Source organism: Bos mutus, chromosome 11, assembly GCF_027580195.1.
Source record: "Bos mutus isolate GX-2022 chromosome 11, NWIPB_WYAK_1.1, whole genome shotgun sequence".
Taxonomy (NCBI): Eukaryota; Metazoa; Chordata; class Mammalia; order Artiodactyla; family Bovidae; genus Bos; species Bos mutus.
This window is the reverse complement of record NC_091627.1, coordinates 37,464,017-37,482,387: the sequence shown is the minus strand read 5'-3', so window position 1 is coordinate 37,482,387 and position 18,371 is coordinate 37,464,017. Positions and strand designations below refer to the sequence as shown.

The following is an 18,371-nucleotide window of genomic DNA, read 5'->3' as shown; positions in this document are numbered from 1 at the left end:
TTCAAAAGAATTTCTGTATGAAAAGGTCTACAGCAGTTAGATTCAGGCCAACATCTCCACGGTGAGAATTAACTTTGATTTTCAGATGAACAGGAAGATAAAATATATTGTTACATACATTGTGCATATGCACTGAAACTCTTGTTTTGCTTCATCATAAGGACATGAAGATTGAGTGTTTAGGTGCCAGTTGGTGAGATGACACCATGAGGGCAAAGCTGCTAGCATTCTCTGCTCTTGATTCATCTCTCTCCCTAACACGTTCAGAGTGAAAAACTGAAAGATTTTAATGTATGTAACAGTATTTTTTACAATCAGATACAGCGTACAGAAAATTATCACGCAAAGGAAGTTCCACAAATTTTACTTACAAAGCTTCTTCCACAATTCCAAACTTTAAAATAAACATATTTTATAAGTGTCAGTTATCAGCATTTTTCAGTGTACTACTTTTAAGATAATATAAACATTACACAGAGTACCAATACTTGTATATAATTTTCACTCATTTACGCAAATGATAATCTTCTAACCAACAGGGAAATATGTATTTTGAAAATTTTAAATAATGGTGTCATAAGACATGAACTCATCACCAGGCCTACCTTTCACACTATGATAAATAACTACCTTGACATTTATCATAGATGGCTAGTGTTAGAGAAATAGTACATAACCCAAGAACAAGATTTCTCTCCTACTGAATTCAAGTGGTACAGAGAGGCAAAAGTCTGCAGTGACTGTCTTGTGAGGGCTATCTCAGAAGCTGAAACTGGTTGAGTAGAAATACTAATAAACCAGGCAAACATTTAAGAACTCCAATTCTATACTGATTTTTACATGATCAAATGCCAAGAGCTGGTCATCTAAGTTACAAATAATATTCTTCTGTATGTCCCTTCTAGTAGTATAAATAATCTGGAAAAAAAGAGCCTTACATGTATCCTGTAGTAGTACAAAACAAAACAAAACAGGCAAACTGTCTTAAGATGGCTTTAAAAAAAAAAATCAACTGTGCACCTGCCTTATGTGGCCCTGAAGCACTGCCATAAATCTCACCTCCACTAAAATGAAGGGGTCTATGTGGAGTGTCTGATCTCTAGACTGAACGTGATAGAAGGCATTACTAATCACAAGTGCATTAACAAGCAAGTGAGGTCCATCTGTGTATCTGTGAGATGCTGAAAACAGTATCTACAAAAGTCTGTACAAATCTACACTGAGTACCGGTAATATTCATGACACAAGGACCTCAGACATAAAAACAGGACAGTATCTACCCTAAAGGAGCTCAGGGTCCAAGCTGCTGCTGCTGCTGCTAAGTCACTTCAGTCGTGTCCGACTCTGTGTGACCCCATAGACGGCCCAAGAGAGAGATTAAAAAAAAAAAAAAATCACTGATTAAAAAAATATAGAAAAATGATTAAGACAAATGCATAGAGTATGATGAGAGTTAAGAGGACAGAACCTGATCAGGAGATTGTCTGAAAAGGAAAAGACATTTGAATTGTTTTGAAGGACCAAGAAGAGCTACCTAGATGACTGGGACCAGTTCAGGAAAAGGAATAGCATGAGAAAAGCATGTTCTACCTGTCTAAAATGAAGACAGGGCATGCTCTTACAGCAAGAAACAAGACCAGAAAGGCCATACAGACAGGGACTGAGCTTTGGGCAATGGTCTTCTCTCTGTGCAAGGCACCATTCTGTTAAACATTGCCAGCAGTATCACATAAATCCAATTGTTTTCTGCAGACCACACTGGCCACCCTCAGTTCAGAGGTACAGTCACTGCATAAAATCTCAGTAGAGAAGCCTACTTCCAGCTCCACCTACAACTAAAGCCCTTGGACTAGAACTTAACTTATGATACAAAATATGCCTTATGAAGAGTCACCAAAATCTGTACAAACTAATTCTCATCCAAAGCTCATGAGTGAAATACCAATTATGGAGAATGGTTTAAAGGACATGCAGCCTCTCCATACCTTTAGTTAAAACAATGTCTTGACCTCTTATGAGGCTGCTTTTACTGAACTGCTCTTTCTCATTCTGCCATTAGCCAATGTGGGCAAGCACTCTGAGGCTATGTGGAACACTGAACATGAAGGCTGCTGGACACCACGGTACACAATGTCCTTGGTGAGGAACCAAAGAGCTTTAGTTTCATAAATGGGCATGCTTTTTCCGAGCATGTGGTTTGCTTTATTTTTTCCAAAAAAAAAAAACAATAGATTTATCATGAGGATACCCTTGGGCATAAGTAAACTGGACCATTAGCCCCAGGGCCAAGCCTCATGGGAACTCAGGAATAGTTGTTCACTCAGGCCTCAGACGCACAGGAGGGAACAGGGTTGGTGAACAAGGAGATCACTGGGGTCCAGTGGCTGGGTCACACATCCCCCAAGCAGCTGGAGTTGACAGTCCCAACTAAGGTCCTCTGCAATTGGAGGGCCTCAGCTCTTTGATATTTATCCTCCAAACAATCATCTTCCTCTTCAATGTTAATATCCTTTAGCTTCTTTTACTCAAGGGTCCTCTTAGTTCTTGTTCTCATCATCTTCTCTTCCTCCTCCTCCCCACCACCACTGCATCCTCCTTTTTCTTCTTTTTTAAACAATGTTTACTTTGTTTGTTTATTGGCTATACTAGGTCTTTGTTGCTGGGCGCGGGCTTTCTCTAGATATGACGACGAGCAGGAGCCACTCTTTACTGAGATGCACAGGTTTGTCATTGTGGTGGTTTTCTCTTTTTGCAGAGCATGGGCTCTGGGGCACACAGGCTTCAGTAGCTGTGGCTTGTGGGTTCCAAGCACAGTCCTAGCAGTCATGGCAGGGGCTTAGCTGCTTCACAGGATGTGGGATCCTCCTGGACCAGGGACCGAACTCATGTCCCCTGAAGAGGCAGACAGACTCCCAACCACTCCTTCCCACCAGAGAAGTTCCCTTTCCTTCTTTAATGGCTTCTGCCTTCTAATATCTTCTGGTTCTTCTACAGCTTTTAATTATGTCTTCTATCAACTCATGACCTCTGCTGTTTCTTGGCCTTTGCTACCCTACCTCCTCTCTCTATGTGTCTTTCTGCTTCCGAGGCATGTGGTTTGTTGTAATCTTATGGCCCCTTGTCAATGATACCATTCGGTTCCTTTATTTATAGAAGGTGCCAGAAAGCTCAGGGCCAATTTATAGATCCATATTTTATAGGAATATAGAGCTTATAATATATTTTACATATACAATAACCTTGTAAGACATACTTTGTCTATTAAATTCATACCTTTATTGTCCCTTTACCTTAATTTTTCTTCTTATGTTGTGCTGCTGCTGTTATCATAATATACATATTTATGTTTGCCACTTTAAATCAGTGTTGAACCATGGCAGAGTATAAATTACCTCAACCAAATAGGGATTAGTTGAAAAAATCTGAAGAGCATCTTTAATACGCCAGGCCTGTGCTGAAGTCTAGGATAAAAGCTGTCAATGGACCTGACCTGATCCTTATGGTCAGGAAACTGAGAGTTAATGGACAAAATGGATAATTAAATAAGTGACAATATCACAGGAAAAGAATGTTTATATAGGGCAAATATAGTAGGAAAAGCATTCACATAGAGAACAAAGAAGTCTTAAAATAGCTGGGAAGGCTTCCCAAATGAACTGTCATCTAAGCTGTAACCTCCAGGCTGAGCAGGAGAAGCTCTGCTCTAGGGGAAGGCTCAGAGTGTTGTGCACCCTGGGAGAGGAGAGGAGATCAGCATGGCTAGGACAGTGGGACAATCAGAGATGGCAGCTGCCCAGAAAGGCAAGCAAGGACCAGGTCACATGGGGCCTGGCAAATAGTCAAAGGAGTAGATTTAACCTTGGAACACGGTGAAACCCAAAACCGTTCGCTGGGAGCTGACAGAATCCAATTTGCGCTGTAACATTTATTGAGTGCTTGCTATTTTTCAGGCACTGTGCTAAGTGCTCTTGGCTGCTTCAGATGGCACTGTTGTAAAGAATCCACTTACCAATGCAAGAGACGTGGGTTCGATCTTTGGGTTGGGAGGATCCCCTAGAGGAGGAAACAGCAACCCAGGCCCAGTATTATTGCCTGGAGAATCCCATGGACAGAGGAGCCTGGTGGGCTACAGTCCATAGGGTTGCAGAGTCAAACACAGCTGAGCAACTACGTGCACACACAAACACGTGCACGGGCTAAGTGCTTTACGTGCCTGGCTTTACTGAATCCTCCAGAGTCCTACAAAATCACAGGAAGTAAGCACTGTTATTACACCTATTTTACAGAAAATGAAAATGAAGCTTGATGAGAGAAATGGATCTGACCAGCCACATACTTCCTGGTCCCAAGGAAACCAGGATTCGAGGCCAGGTCTTTTGACTCCAGGCCCCAAGTGCCTAATGTAGTGTGCTGTCACATTCATCTAGAAGTGGCCTGATTGACAGTGATGATAATGATGCCACAGTGTGAGGACTAGAGGAGGAAATGCAGTTTAGGGCAAATGATAAACTCAATTATGAGCATATTGAAATGCCTGCAGAAACTCCATGTGGCAAAGGGCACAGATATGGCTCTGAACTAAGAGTGGTTTTGGACTAAAGATTTAGAATTAGGAGTCGCGAGCACATGGATGATTATCTGAGCCACCACCCCAATGACACGTCCCAGGGAGAATGTGTGGCATAGAACAAAGGAGTCTGGGAGATCCTTATGAGGAACACAGAAAGGAACGAAGAACCTGCAGAAGTCTTGAGAGGAGGCCAGAGAAGTAGGAGAAAAAATGTAAAAGCCAAAGGGAGAGCATATATCAAGAAGAATTAACAGTGCCAAATGTTGCTAAGAGGAACATAATATAAAAGCATGAAGGTATTCATTAAATTTAGAAATAAAATCTTTGCCCTTAATGGTTTAAGTGACATAGCTGTTGCTGTCCTTTTAGGAAGGTAAGAGGTAAAATGTATTAAAGTGGCTATTAAGGGAAGTGCTAAGTCCTATTAGAGAGGAAAAGGATATTCAGTCCAGATGTCTGCCAGGCAGGGGAAATGAGAATGGACCCTTAGATGAAGATCATTAAAGGAAGAATAGCATTTGGAGGTTAAAGATAAGAGCAAAACCGGGAAGGTTTCAGCCTGGACAGATATAACCAGAGGCAAAAGTCACAAAGCATAAGGCACAGTCAGGAACAGTCCATTAATTCAAATAGGTTGGCTCACACTGCATAAAATTTAAAAAATAGATTGGAACCACATTATAAAAAGTCCTGACTAAGGAATATGGAACTAAGGCAAATATTTAAATGTTCTTTCTCCCTGGAAAATGCCTCATTATTCTTTCTCGGTTCACATGCCACCTATTCCATATCAAAAAAGACTAACTTTTCTGTATGTGCTTAAGTTACTTTTTATTCATATCTCTTGAATGATAATGCATTTTAATGTTTCCTAACCTGATGTCTTGGTGTCTCAGAAAGTCATGTAACATATGTGCCCAAGAAATATTTTCTGAACAAACGGAAACACACACAATTACATTAGAGTGGTACTTTATGAAGACCAACTGTTAGCTGTGTGCAATACGGATTAGCAAAGAAGACACCAGAGGCAGACCAGTGAGAAAGCCAGGAGGAGTGCAAAGAGGTAATGGGACCCCACTGAATGGGGCCACTGTTGGAAATGCAGGAAGTTTCTCTAAGAGATGCTTCCAAGGCAATATCATAGAATTTGGTGACTGAATGAAATGCAGCAGAGCATAAGACAAATATATATTTTTTTAACTTAAAAAAAACATTCCCTGGACTCAGTAATTAGATTTGGAAATATATCCTAATAATTAGAGATGTACACACACTTTGGCATTATCTATAAGAGTGGAAAACTGGAAACCATTTTAACTGAATAACAGAGGCCTCATTAAATAAAGTGGTACCTCTATCTGATGAAGCCCCATGCATATATTAACACAGCATACTTATAAAAAATTATGTAAGAATGGTGAAAATGTGCACATTATAGTAAATAACAAAAGAAAAACTTTACTAACAAAATAGAATTTACCCAGATTTTAAAAATAAAACGTGGAGAAACACAAGAAGACTATGTCATAAGGCACTGGATGTTTCTGAGAAGTGCCTGCCAAGACTATGGGTGCCATTTTCTTTTTTGTAATTAATTTTCCAACTATTTTTTTTTTTTTACAATAAATAAAAAGATATATATCATTATATATGGGGCTTCCCAGGTGGCACTAGTGGGTAAAGAACCCTTCTGCCAACGCAGGAGACATAAGAGATGGCGGTTGGATCCCTGGTTTGGGAAAATCCCCTGGAGAAGAAAATGGCAACCCACTCCAGTATTCTTGCCTGGGAGAATCCCATGGACAGAGAAGCCTGTGAACTATGGTCTATAAGGTCTCAAAGAGTTGGACATGACTAAAGCAACTTAGCACACACATACATATCCTACATATATAGGTGTGTGTGTGTATACACACATATATATGAAAAGAGCTAATATGGAGAATATCAAGTCATCAAGCTATTTGAGAGTTGGTGGCAAAAAGAAAGAAAAAGATAGTTTAAGCTTTAAGGATCAGAAAAATAAAGGAAGAGCTGGTAAATAAAGGAACCAGAAAAAAAAAAAAGGTGCTTACAAAAAGGAAATCCTTGATGTATTTTTCCATTTAAACAAAACTCAATAGTATAGCCAAGGATATCAGACAGCAATCTGGGTAACAGAGAAAAAAACCTCTACACAATGATGATGGTATTTTTGTAGCATCTGGAATAGAAAAACTGTTAACTTATTACATAGCAGGAGGAAACATAGGCTTTGCCATCAAAGAGACCTGAGTTCATGGTACTCCACTCAGCAGCCATTGAGACCTGGGCACGCTGCTAACTGAGCCAGTCTCCTTTGGTGTAGCACAAGGCCAACCACCAGGAAGCACAGTTTTGAAAACTAAGTGATTCGTAAGAAAGCAGCTAGTGAGGTAGCTGAGCCCGGGAGTGTACCACCAGACTCTGACTCAGCAGATCTGAGCCTAAACCCGAGTATGTATGTCTTAAAAAGCTCCCTGGGCAATTCTACTGCATGACAGCAACATGTGAACAGTTCAGTGCATGGAACCTGGCAAGTACTTGATCAATGTGACCTGGTTGTTTTTATGGACCTAATAGGGTTTCTACCATTTTTAATTAAGACTGTCATGACTTTCTTCACTGAACACAATGGCAAGTTCTGTCCGAAGTGAGCATCTCAGATGTTCTGCTATGACAAAGAGAGAGAAAATGAAAATGAACAATATAAATGCCATTTATGATCTAAAGCAGTACCATGGCATTCAAAGATTTGAAATGAGTGACTCCAAAGGTCTTTAACATATGGTCATATATAATTTTGCTCAGGCGAGTGTGGATCATTTCTGCTTCATGATGTATTAAGACCAAGTTATTTAGTTGATCTGTGTGATTTCCCACTGATCAATATCCAAATTTCCTTTAGGTTTTGTTGTATTTTATTCATCACCATAGATAAAAGCTTTTAAAAGCTTTTTAAAATGGCCTCAAAAGAGAGTCTACAAAGATATCTGCAAATTTGGGGAAAGATGAAAATTTAGGTCTCAGGAAATATTCTAATAAATCTCAAAGATCTACTTCCAGAATTACATTTTTTTTAACATAAGGGAAAGTTCTTATTGTATTTTATAAATAGTTTCCAGCAATAAAAAAAGTCACATAGAAAGGTCAGAGTGCAATGACACTTAATGTACAGAATATTCCAACAGTTGGTCTGCCTTTTCTTCCTGGCCTCCTCGAACACGCTGTTGGGTAGGAAGGGTCATCAAAATGCAATCCTGGGGGAGGTTCACCAATTAAGATAAATGTAGTGTTATGGCTCCTGCTGGCCACTGTTCATCCCCCATTCACACAGCCACTATGGGCAAGAAAAGACTGGGTTATCAGCAGGTAGCAAAAAGCCCAAGACATAAAAATGGTCTAAAAACGCCACTGAAGACTGAGCTCTCTATGATCAATATATGGTTATTACTTTCTAGAAAACCACCAGCTTTCTCAGAACAAATAAGAACTACCACAGACCAAAATGAGGGAGCCCAACTCAGGACTATCAGATACTGTAAGTGTAATCTGGGTGTTCAGTTAATGCTTCTCTCTCCCTGAATATAAACTGAGGAATTTTGGTCAGGTGTGCTGATCCAAAATGCCTAGTGGGAATTTACTTAATCTTTACCTGTTAAGTGTATATCCCCTAGATTAGTGGCAAGACAGTATTCTTCTTCATATTCAGAATTTAGGCATATGAACTAAATATGAGCTAAAATATGGATTGTTTTACTTTGACTTAAAAAATATTTTATTTCAAATCTGAAACTTAAATATATCCATATGTTTTAGAGTCTTAACACATGAGCTGTTTGCTTGAGTGACTTGATCTAGAAATGGAAAAAAATAAAAACATGACTCTTTGGGCGCAGGAATTAAGTTTTTCAACAATAATGGCTCCACACAGCCTTCTTAAGTACTATCTGTTAGTTTACGGCACAGGGCTTCAGCTCAATCAGATTGGTTTTCCCCTAGCTGACCACTCAGCTCCACCTGGCCCAAACTCGGTGCCCGTTCTTGTACTCTCTCTTTCTTGTCCTCAGCCATCCTTATTTTTTTTAATGCCTATCCTAATTACATAAGGTCTCTAAGCTCCAAGGGAAATGCAGCTTCTTGAAGAAGCCTTACCTGAGTATTTCAACATGAGCTCTCTTCACTGAACATATCTGTAATTGTGTCAGTCAGTCCAGTTGCTCAGTCATTTCCGACTATTTGTGACCTCATGGACTGTAGCAAGCCAGGCTTCCCTGTCCGTCACCAACTCCTGGAGCTTACTCAAACTCATGTCCATCAAGTCGGTGATGCCATCCAACCATTTCATCCTCTGTCGTCCCCTTATCCTCCTGCCTTCAATCTTACCCAGCATCAGGGTCTTTTCCAATGAGTCAGTTCTTCACATCTGGTGGCCAAAGAATTGGAGCTTCAGCTTCAGCATCAGTTCTTCCAATGAATATTCAAGACTGATTTCGTTTAGGATTGACTGGTTGGATCTCCTTGCAGTCCAAGGGACTCTCAAGAGTCTTCTGCAACGTCACAGCTCAAAAGCATCAATTCTTCGGTGCTCAGCTTTCTTTATAGTCCAACTTTCACATCCAAATGTGATTACAGGAAAACCATAGCTTTGACTAGATGGACCTTTGTTGGCAAAGTAATGTCTCTGCTTTTTAAAATGCTGTCTAGGGTGGTCACAGCTTTTCTTTCAAGGAGCAAGTGTCTTTTAATTTCATGGCTATAAGTCACCAACTGAAGTGATTTTGGAGCCCAAGAAAATAAAGCCTGTCACTGTTTCCATTGTTTCCCCAACTTTTTGCCATGAAGTGATTGTGTAATTCAGCATAATAGTGTATACTATATACCACACAACCCAGCACATAATTAAAGTCATATTATTTTTTTTATATTTCCATGAACACTGTTCTTATCTATCCAGGAAGATTATAAACTTTTTAAAGGCAGGGTTTTGTTCAATGGAGTGTTTGACTTGGGAGTGTTTGACTCACTCCCAACTACTTTAACTTGATTTTAAGTTGCCTCAAATGTGCACACTTGTGCCCTCTAATGATGAAGGCAATTACTGCATGGTTACAACTCAGTGATGGCTTCCAAACATGTAACAAAACCAATGGTTGGAGGAAATCCTTACTTGTTTAAAATCAAAGAAGAATAAAGCCACTATTGTTAAAAATAGTATAACAGCAGTGATAGTAATGAGTATAACTACATTTCAGTGCACTGAGTTGTGTGATAAATTTATTAACACTGTGTAACTAAAAATCAAAACCAAAAACTTTCTCGTGGAAAAGCTCTTTTCTAAGTGAGCAACTTCTTTTGGATCTGGGTTAATCTAGTACCAAAAAGAGTTACATAATCACTTACTGAATTGTCCCGTGATTAGAGGGGGGACATATAAAATAAAATATCCGTGATAGATACTGATCAGTGTAACACACACTGTGCTGGGAAGATGGTAGTACACTGTGCTTATCTATTCAGACAAAAGAAAACATTCAACTCACCTAATACTGATTTAGTCTTTATTACGTGAAAGACAATACATATCCTTAAGGTTATAATCTAGTAAAAATATAGAATCAAGTACAAAAATGATGGAGATCAAGGTACTCAGGAAAAACTTTTCACCGTTATTATTACAAGAACAACACATCTGTATCATGTTATATAATGGGTGCTGTATTTCAGGTTAAGTGTGTGTTTCTAAATATTCTTAGTCTTGGTGAAATATATTGTAAACACAGGCTCAGAAATGACTTTCTTTGTTAAGCATTTTCTCTTCTTCAGTATTTCCTGCTAAGACTTCTTAACCGTAACTTCTTTATGTCTTAAACTTCTCACCTGCCTTGTGTTAGCTATTAGGTGTCAGAAACAGTGAATTCAGTTACATGCATGAGTTAGCAGTAAAGATGTTCAGTTCAATTCAGTTCAGTCGCTCAGTCATGTCCGACTCTTTGCGACCTCATGAATTGCAGCATGCCAGGCCTCCCTGTCCATCACCAACTCCTGGAGTCCACGCAAACTCATGTCCATCAAGTCAGTGATACCATCCAGCCATCTCATCATCTGTCATCCCCTTCTCCTCCTGCCCCCAATCCCTCCCAGCATCAGGGTCTTTTCCATTGAGTCAACTCTTCACATGAGGTGGCCAAAGTATTGGAGTTTAGCATCAGTCCTTCCAATGAACACCCAGGACTAATCTCTTTTAGGATGGACTGGTTGGACCTCCTTGCAGTCCAAGGGACTCTCAAGAGTCTTCTCCAACACCAAAGTTCAAAAGCATCAATTCTTCGGTGTTCAGCTTTCTTCACAGTCCAACTCTCACATCTGTACATGACCACTGGAAAAACCATAGCCTTGACCATAGATGGACCTTTGTTGGCAAAGTAATCTCTGCTTTTTAATATGCTAAGTAAGTAAGTAAGTGAAGTCGCTCAGTCGTGTCTGACTCTTTGCGACCCTGTGGACTGTAGCCTACCAGGCTTCTCCGTCCATGGGATTCTCCAGGCAAGAATACTGGAGTGGGTTACCATTTCCCTCTCCAGGGGATCTTCCCGACCCAGGGATCAAACCCAGGTCTCCCGCATTGGAGGCAGACGCTTTAACCTAATATGCTACCTCATGATAATTGTTCTTTTAATTTAATTTTTACTTCATATTAGAGTATAGTTGATTTACAATGTTGTGTTAACTTCAGGTGTCCAGCAAAATAATTTAGTTATACATATATCTGTTCTTCTCCCGTATAGGTTGTTACAGATTACTCAGTAGGGTCCCCTATGCTATACATTAGGTCCTTGTTGATTACCTATTCTATATACAGTAGTATGTAGATATTACTGCCAAACTCATAATTTATCCCTCCTCCCACATTTGCCCTTTGGTAATCGTAAGTTTGTTTTCAGAGTCTGAGTTTTATTTCTATTTTGTAAATAAGTTCAGTTCAGTTGCTCAGTCGTGTCCGACTCTTTGTGACCCCATGAATTGCAGCATACCAGGCCTCCCTGTCCATCACCAACTCCCGGAGTTCACTCAAACTTACATCCATCGAGTTGGTGATTCCATCCAGCTATCTCATCCTCTGTTGTCCCCTTTTCCTCCTGCCCTCAATTCCTCCCAGCATCAGAGTCTTTTCCAATGAGTCAACTCTTCGCATGAGGTGGCCAAAGTACTGGAGTTTAAGCTTCAGCATCATTGCTTCCAAAGAAATCCCAGGGCTGATCTCCTTTAGAATGGACTGGTTAGATCTCCTTGCAGTCCAAGGGACTCTCAAGAGTCTTCTCCAACACCACAGTTCAAAAACATCAATTCTTCGGCGCTCAGCTTTCTTCACAGTCCAACTCTCACATCCATACGTGACCACAGGAAAAACCATAGCCTTGACTAGACGGACCTTTGTTAGCAAAGTAATGTCTGTGCTTTTGAGTATGCTATCTAGGTTGGTCATAACTTTCCTTCCAAGGAGTAAGCGTCTGTTAATTTCATGGCTGCAGTCACCATCTGCAGTGATTTTGGAGCCCCCCAAAATAAAGTCTGACACTGTTTCCACTGTTTCCCCATCTATTTCCCATAAAGTGATGGGACCAGATGCCATGATCTTCGTTTTCTGAATGTTGAGCTTTAAGCCAACATTTTCGCTCTCCTCTTTCACTTTCATCAAGAGGCTTTTTAGTTCCTCTTCACTTTCTGCCATAAGGGTGGTATCATCTGCATATCTGAGGTTATTGATATTTCTCCCAGGGATCCTGATTCCAGCTTGTGCTTCTTCCAGCCCAGCGTTTCTCATGATGTACTCTGCATATAAGTTAAATAAGCAGGGTGACAGCATACAGCCTAAATAAGTTAATCAGTGTTTCCTGATTTTCTTTCTAGATGATTCTGTCCATTGATCTAAGTGTGGTGTTGAAGTCCCCCACTATTACTGTGTCAATTTCTCCTTTTGTGGCTGTTAGTATTTGCTTTATATATTGAGGTGCTCTTATGCTGGGTGCGTATATATTAACGGTGGTTTTATCTTCTCGATCACTTGATCATTATGTAGTATCCTACTCTGTGTCTTGTAGTAGTCTTTTTTAATGTCTATTTTTTCTGATATGAGGACTACTACTCCAGCTTTCTTTGAATGCCATTTGCATGGAATATCTTTTCCATTCCTTTACTGTCAGTCTGTATATGTCCTAGACTGAAGTGGGTCTCTTGTGGACAGCATATATACAGGTCTGATTTTTGTGTCAGTTCACCCATTTTGTGTTTTTTGGTTGAAGCACTTAATCCATTTACATTTAAAGTAATTGTCAATATTTATGTTCTTATTGCCATCCTGTTAATTGTTTGGGGTGTGTTTTTTGCTTTTTTTTTTGGTTGTTTTTCTTCCCTTCCTGTTTTGTTTTCCTCTCATGTGATTTGATGGCTATCTTTAGTGTTTTGTTTGTGTTGCTTATCGTGTGTGTGTGTCTACTGTAGAATTTTGGTTTGCTGTTGCCATGAGGATTTGATATAGCAGTCTATACGTCTGTGTATGAAAATACACACACATACACAGACACACACAAATTAAGTTGCTGGACTCTTAATTTCAAATGCATTTCCAACATCTTTCATTTGTAATTTCCTCTTGTCAGAGCTGCTCATTTTGATCCTGCATTTGTGAGTGGGTGATTTCTAGCTTTACTGTATGTTTGCCTTTACTGGCAAAGCTTTCTCATTCATAATTTTGTTTGTAGTTGTGGCCTTTTCTTTTCCACCTAGAGAAGTTCCTTTAGCATTTGCTGCAAAGCTGTTTTGGTGGTGCTGAATTCTCTCAGGTTTTGCCTGTCTGTTTTGATCTTTCCATGGAACCTGAGTAAGAGTCTTCCTGGTTATAGTATTCTTGGTTGTAGCTTTTGCCCTTTCATCACTTTAATGTATCATGCCACTCCTTTCTGGCCTTCAGAGTTTCTGCTGAACAATCAGCTGATAACTTTATGGGAGCTCCTGTTATGCTATTTGTTGCTTTTGCCTTGTTGCTTTTAATATTTTCTCTGTGCCTTTAATTTTGGTCAATCTGATTAGTGTTTGTCTTGGTGTGTTTATCCTTAGGTTTCTCCTGTATGGGACTCTCTGTACATCTCGACTCAGGTGACTGTTTCCTTTCCCAGGTTAGGGAAGTTTTCAGTTATTATCTCTTCAAACATTTTCTCAGGCCCTTTCTCTCTTCTGGGACCCCTGGAATGCAAGGTGTGTTTAATGTTGTCCCAGAGGTCACTGGTACTGTCCTCATTTCTTTTCATTCTTTTACTCTTTATTCTGTACTGCAGCAGGGGTTTCCACCAATCTGTCTTCCAGCTCAATTATTCTTCTGCCTCATTTATTCTGATATTGATTCTGTCCAGTGTATTTTTTCAGTTAATGTATTGTTCATCTGTTTGTTCTTCAAAGCTCTTTATTAAACATTTTTGTATCCTTTTGGTCTGTGCCTCCATTCTTTTTCTGAGATCTTAGATCATCTTTCCTATCAAAACTCTGAATTCTTTGTCAGATACATTACCTATCTCTAGTTTGCTTACCTGTTCTTCTGGAGTTTTATCTTATTCCTTTCTCTGGAACATATTTTTCTGCCATCTCATTTTGCGTAACTTTCTATATTCATGGTCTCTGTTTCTTAGGCTGTAGGTTTATAATTCTTCTTGGTTGTGGTTTCTGTCCCCCAGTAAGTAAGGCTGGTCCAAGGAGGCTTGTGCCTGCTTCCTGGTGGGTAGAGCTGGATTCCAGCTCTCTGGAGGGCAGGGCTGTGTCAAAGGGTGTGTTTATAGAATGGCTGTTGGCTCAGGACAGCTTTAGTCAGCTTGTCCCCTGATTGGTGGGGCTGTGTTCTCACCTTGTTGGTTGTTTGGCCTGAAGCGTTCCATCACTGGAACCTGCGGGCTGTTGGGTGGGGCAAGATCTTGGTGCCAAAATGGCAACCTCCAGGAAAGCTCACACTCAAGAGAATCCCCTGGGTGTCAACCATCAGTGTCCTTGTCCCCAGAGTGAGCCACAGACTACCTCTGTCTCCCTCAGGAGGCCCTCCAAGTCCCACAAGCAGGTCTGGCCCACGTTCTTATGGAGTCATTGGTTTGCTCTTGGTCCCTATGCACATGAAACCTTGTTTGTGCTCTCTTAGAATGGAATCTGTTTCCCCCAGTCCTGTGGAGCCCCTCTACTCAAGCTCCACTGGCCTTCAAAGCCAAATTGCTCTGGGGGCTCCTTCTCCTGATGCCAGACCTGCAGGCTGGGGAGTCTGAAACAGGGCTCTCAGTTCTCACTCCTGTGCGAGAACCTCTGTGATATGATTATTTTCTAGTTTGTGGGTCGCCCACTCAGAGGGATGGGATTTCATCATATCATGAAAGTGCTCCTCCTACCATCTTTTTGTGGCTTCTGCTTTGTCTTTGTGGGTAAAGTATCTTTTTTGGTAGGTTTGTGTCTTTTTTGTTGATGGTTATTCAGCAGTTGTGATTTGGGTGTTTTAGTGAGAGGAGGTAGGTCTGAGTCCTTCTACTCTGCCATCTTGTCTTCATAGATTTCTTCAGTAATTGGTTTTAATATGTGGTCTCCAGGTTGCCACTGGAATATTTATGATGGTCATTTGTTTAACACAAGCTGCTTTTTCACTTAATTGACTACTAAAAGCAGACCTCAAAAAGATAAGACAGTTGTGCTGGGCCCTTTTTGAGTATTAGACTGCTTTTCTAAAAGGACACTCTGACTAGATGGTGGTCTAAGAACCACTTTACCTCTGATTCTTGATGAAACCTATTCTCCTTCTGTCCACTTGCCACCTCCTCACCCCAACCAGACTGTGCCTGCTCCCCTTGTCATCTCAGGTAGCATCATAACCACTTCAACTTGTGACTACCATCTCTCCATTATCTGGCCATTTAGCCTCTTTTTTCTTTTAAATACTTTCCTTGAAGAAACCAGCCAGCTCACTATTACAAAGGTGCTTCAACTGAAATCACACTATAAATACAAGAGGCACCATATTACAGTAGAAGGAGCACAGCCTACTCAGTCAGACAAACTATATTCCAATAACTCTGAACTGATTCTTCCCCTCAATTTCTGCTCTATAAGTTAAATATCGGTTGTTGTGAGGGTTAACTGACTTTACTCACACAAAGCACTTAGCATAATGCCTGGTACTTAGTAAATGTTCAATAAATGTTAGCTACTGTTCTAATTAGATTACTATTATAATTATAGCCATCACATTTCTTGTTTCTATTATTATCATAGTATATAGGACCCATTCTACTTTTCTAACTGAAGTAAAGAGACTCATCAACTTTTTTTAACTGAAGCAAATGGAGCCGTGTGTATTACCTTTTTTTTTTTTTTTTGACTGGTACATTGAAGGGGGTACAGTTGCCAGTTTGGGCAGGAAAAATTATATACTGTGGTTGTTAACTAGTACTCTGACTGATGACTAAGCAATACACGTTCCCCAAAGTTATAAATCAGTGTGCTACTAAAATATTTTCCAGATTTCAGAACAGATAGTTCTATAGACATATCCTTATCCACTGTAAAATAATTTCTCCATTATCCTGCCTACAATTAAAAAGATCTTTATTAGCAAAAGATGTGTTCCAACAGAATGTTCCATGATGTCAGAAATACTTTAAAAGTAATCATTAAATACTATAAAATAGTAGACAATTAGAAAATAAAAAACATATTATGGAATGAGAAGGGTGAGCCTAAACTGAATGCCACAGTAAGTGGTACCATGTTTTGGGGAAGAAAAAAAAATAGCAGGATCACTGCTTTAATGTCTTGGGGCTCCCTGTCCTATTCCATGGGCATAAAGAACTGTGTTCTCCATGAGTTTCTATGGGTAGACGGTCATATACAATATGACCATCAAGCCCATGTTTCCATTTCATTTTAGTTATAACCACTGAATTCCAAAGGCAAGCCAAACTAATAGGGGCAACATCTTTAGTTTACTATACTAATGTGATTTTGGACTTCTTATACATTTCTTTTAACTCATGAGTACTTAGTTGTAAAGATACTTCTTTTGGCAGGGTTCACTAAATGAGGTTATACATTCCATCTTAAAGTACATTAAACCCTAAAGGAACAACAGTGATGCCAATTAGGGTGATTCTGGATAGTTCCTTTTCCATATATATCCATATATCTATTATTTATTTGTATGTACATATGTGTATGAAGATATAAATACTTAAATATGCAGCTAGAACAAAATGTACAGTTGTTTCTTTCCCCATAAAAATATCAAAATGTAAACATTTAAATGAGTGTGACATGGTCAATGGAATCAACCTTATCTCTAGATGCCCTTCGATAGACATGGTTCTAGAGGACATGAGGGGCAGAGGGTAGTACAAGCCACAGAGTAGGAAGCAGAAGAATGAGGTTCTATCCATGACCTATGGAAATTTACTAACCACCTTGGATGCAACTTCTATTTAACAATAAAATGGAGGTAGCAGTACTTCCTTTCTACCAACCAGAATCATTTGTTGCACTTAGTGGAATAATGAATATAAAAATATTTTTTAAGCTATAAATAACTATAGGTGATAAGATACTCTCAAGACAGTTTCACGACTTTTAAGAAACATTTAAAAATGGAATGATAGTCTAACTGTATGCATCATTTTATTATTTTCTATTCCAAAAAAGGGGAAAAAATGTTTTCTTTTGATTGTTTAAAAACATTTTAGTGCATGGAGTCAAGTCAGTATAAAAATACAGTACTATTCTTATTTCTTGAAATAAAGTATAAAAAAGTGCTTTGTAAATTCAAAAGAGCTACATGTGAAGTTCACCAATTTTTGCCACTTACATAAAAAAAGTGCATTTTGAGACAGGTGCTTACCTTTTCTTAGACGGTCAACTACAAAAGTAAAGCCTGTAGTTCTTGGATGTAAGACATATTTGTATTTCTGAAGTCCATTCTTTTCAGCAAATTCATTACTTCGAGTCATGCTATTTTCTAAACAAAACGATAGTAGAAGCCATAAAATAAAGAATGATAAGTAAAGAAAGGAAATGGTACAAATTTTTTATAAAAATGGCAATTAATTTTTCTGTAATTATTCAATATAACATGCTGAATCAAATGATAGAAATACTTTATTAAATCCCTAACAATAATCCTAGAGTTACCTACTTACTGGAATTTTGAAAATTCTTATAATAAGGTATCAAAGATGTTTTATAACATATTCAATTCTTTAAGAGATTTTATAAAATAGTCAATACACAATGAAAACTGAAATATAAATAAAATACTAATAACTAAAATTTTCATAACATAATAAAAATTGAAATGCTAGAATATAAAGATGAAATAAAATAGTAATAAAACATAAGGATCTGGACATCCAGAAGAAATTACCAATAATTTGCCAAACAGATCAACACAGTTTTAACCCCATAATTTAGGGCTTCAGTGCAATGTGAAGCATCTGCCTTGCTCAGGCGCACAGCACACTAATACTACTAACTAAAACCACTCCACAACAGAATGGGCACATGATTAGCACATCATGTACAAACATCTGAACATGGTTTGGCTGAATATAGTTACTGAGTCAAGTATATGTTCCAACTGTTGGCAAAAACTTTTTCCATTCCATGAGGTAACTTTATAAGTTCCAAGAAGAACCAAGCCCATTATTCAGCAATTATATTTGGAAAAAGTAAAGTGTTTAGAAATTTGGCCTCAGCTGCTGGTGGAGATCAT

General features: G+C 39.0%; 1 protein-coding gene across 3 annotated transcripts in view; it reads right to left on the bottom strand.

The window, feature by feature from the left end:
* The window catches only part of LCLAT1 (lysocardiolipin acyltransferase 1), a 195,415-nt gene that overhangs the window by 62,074 nt on the left and 114,970 nt on the right, over window positions 1-18,371 (bottom strand). For all 3 annotated transcript variants that reach the window (XM_070379313.1, XM_005893608.2, XM_070379314.1), the window contains one exon: window positions 17,502-17,618. In XM_070379313.1, the coding sequence (XP_070235414.1) occupies window positions 17,502-17,618 (117 nt within the window). The remainder of the gene's footprint in view (window positions 1-17,501; window positions 17,619-18,371) is intronic.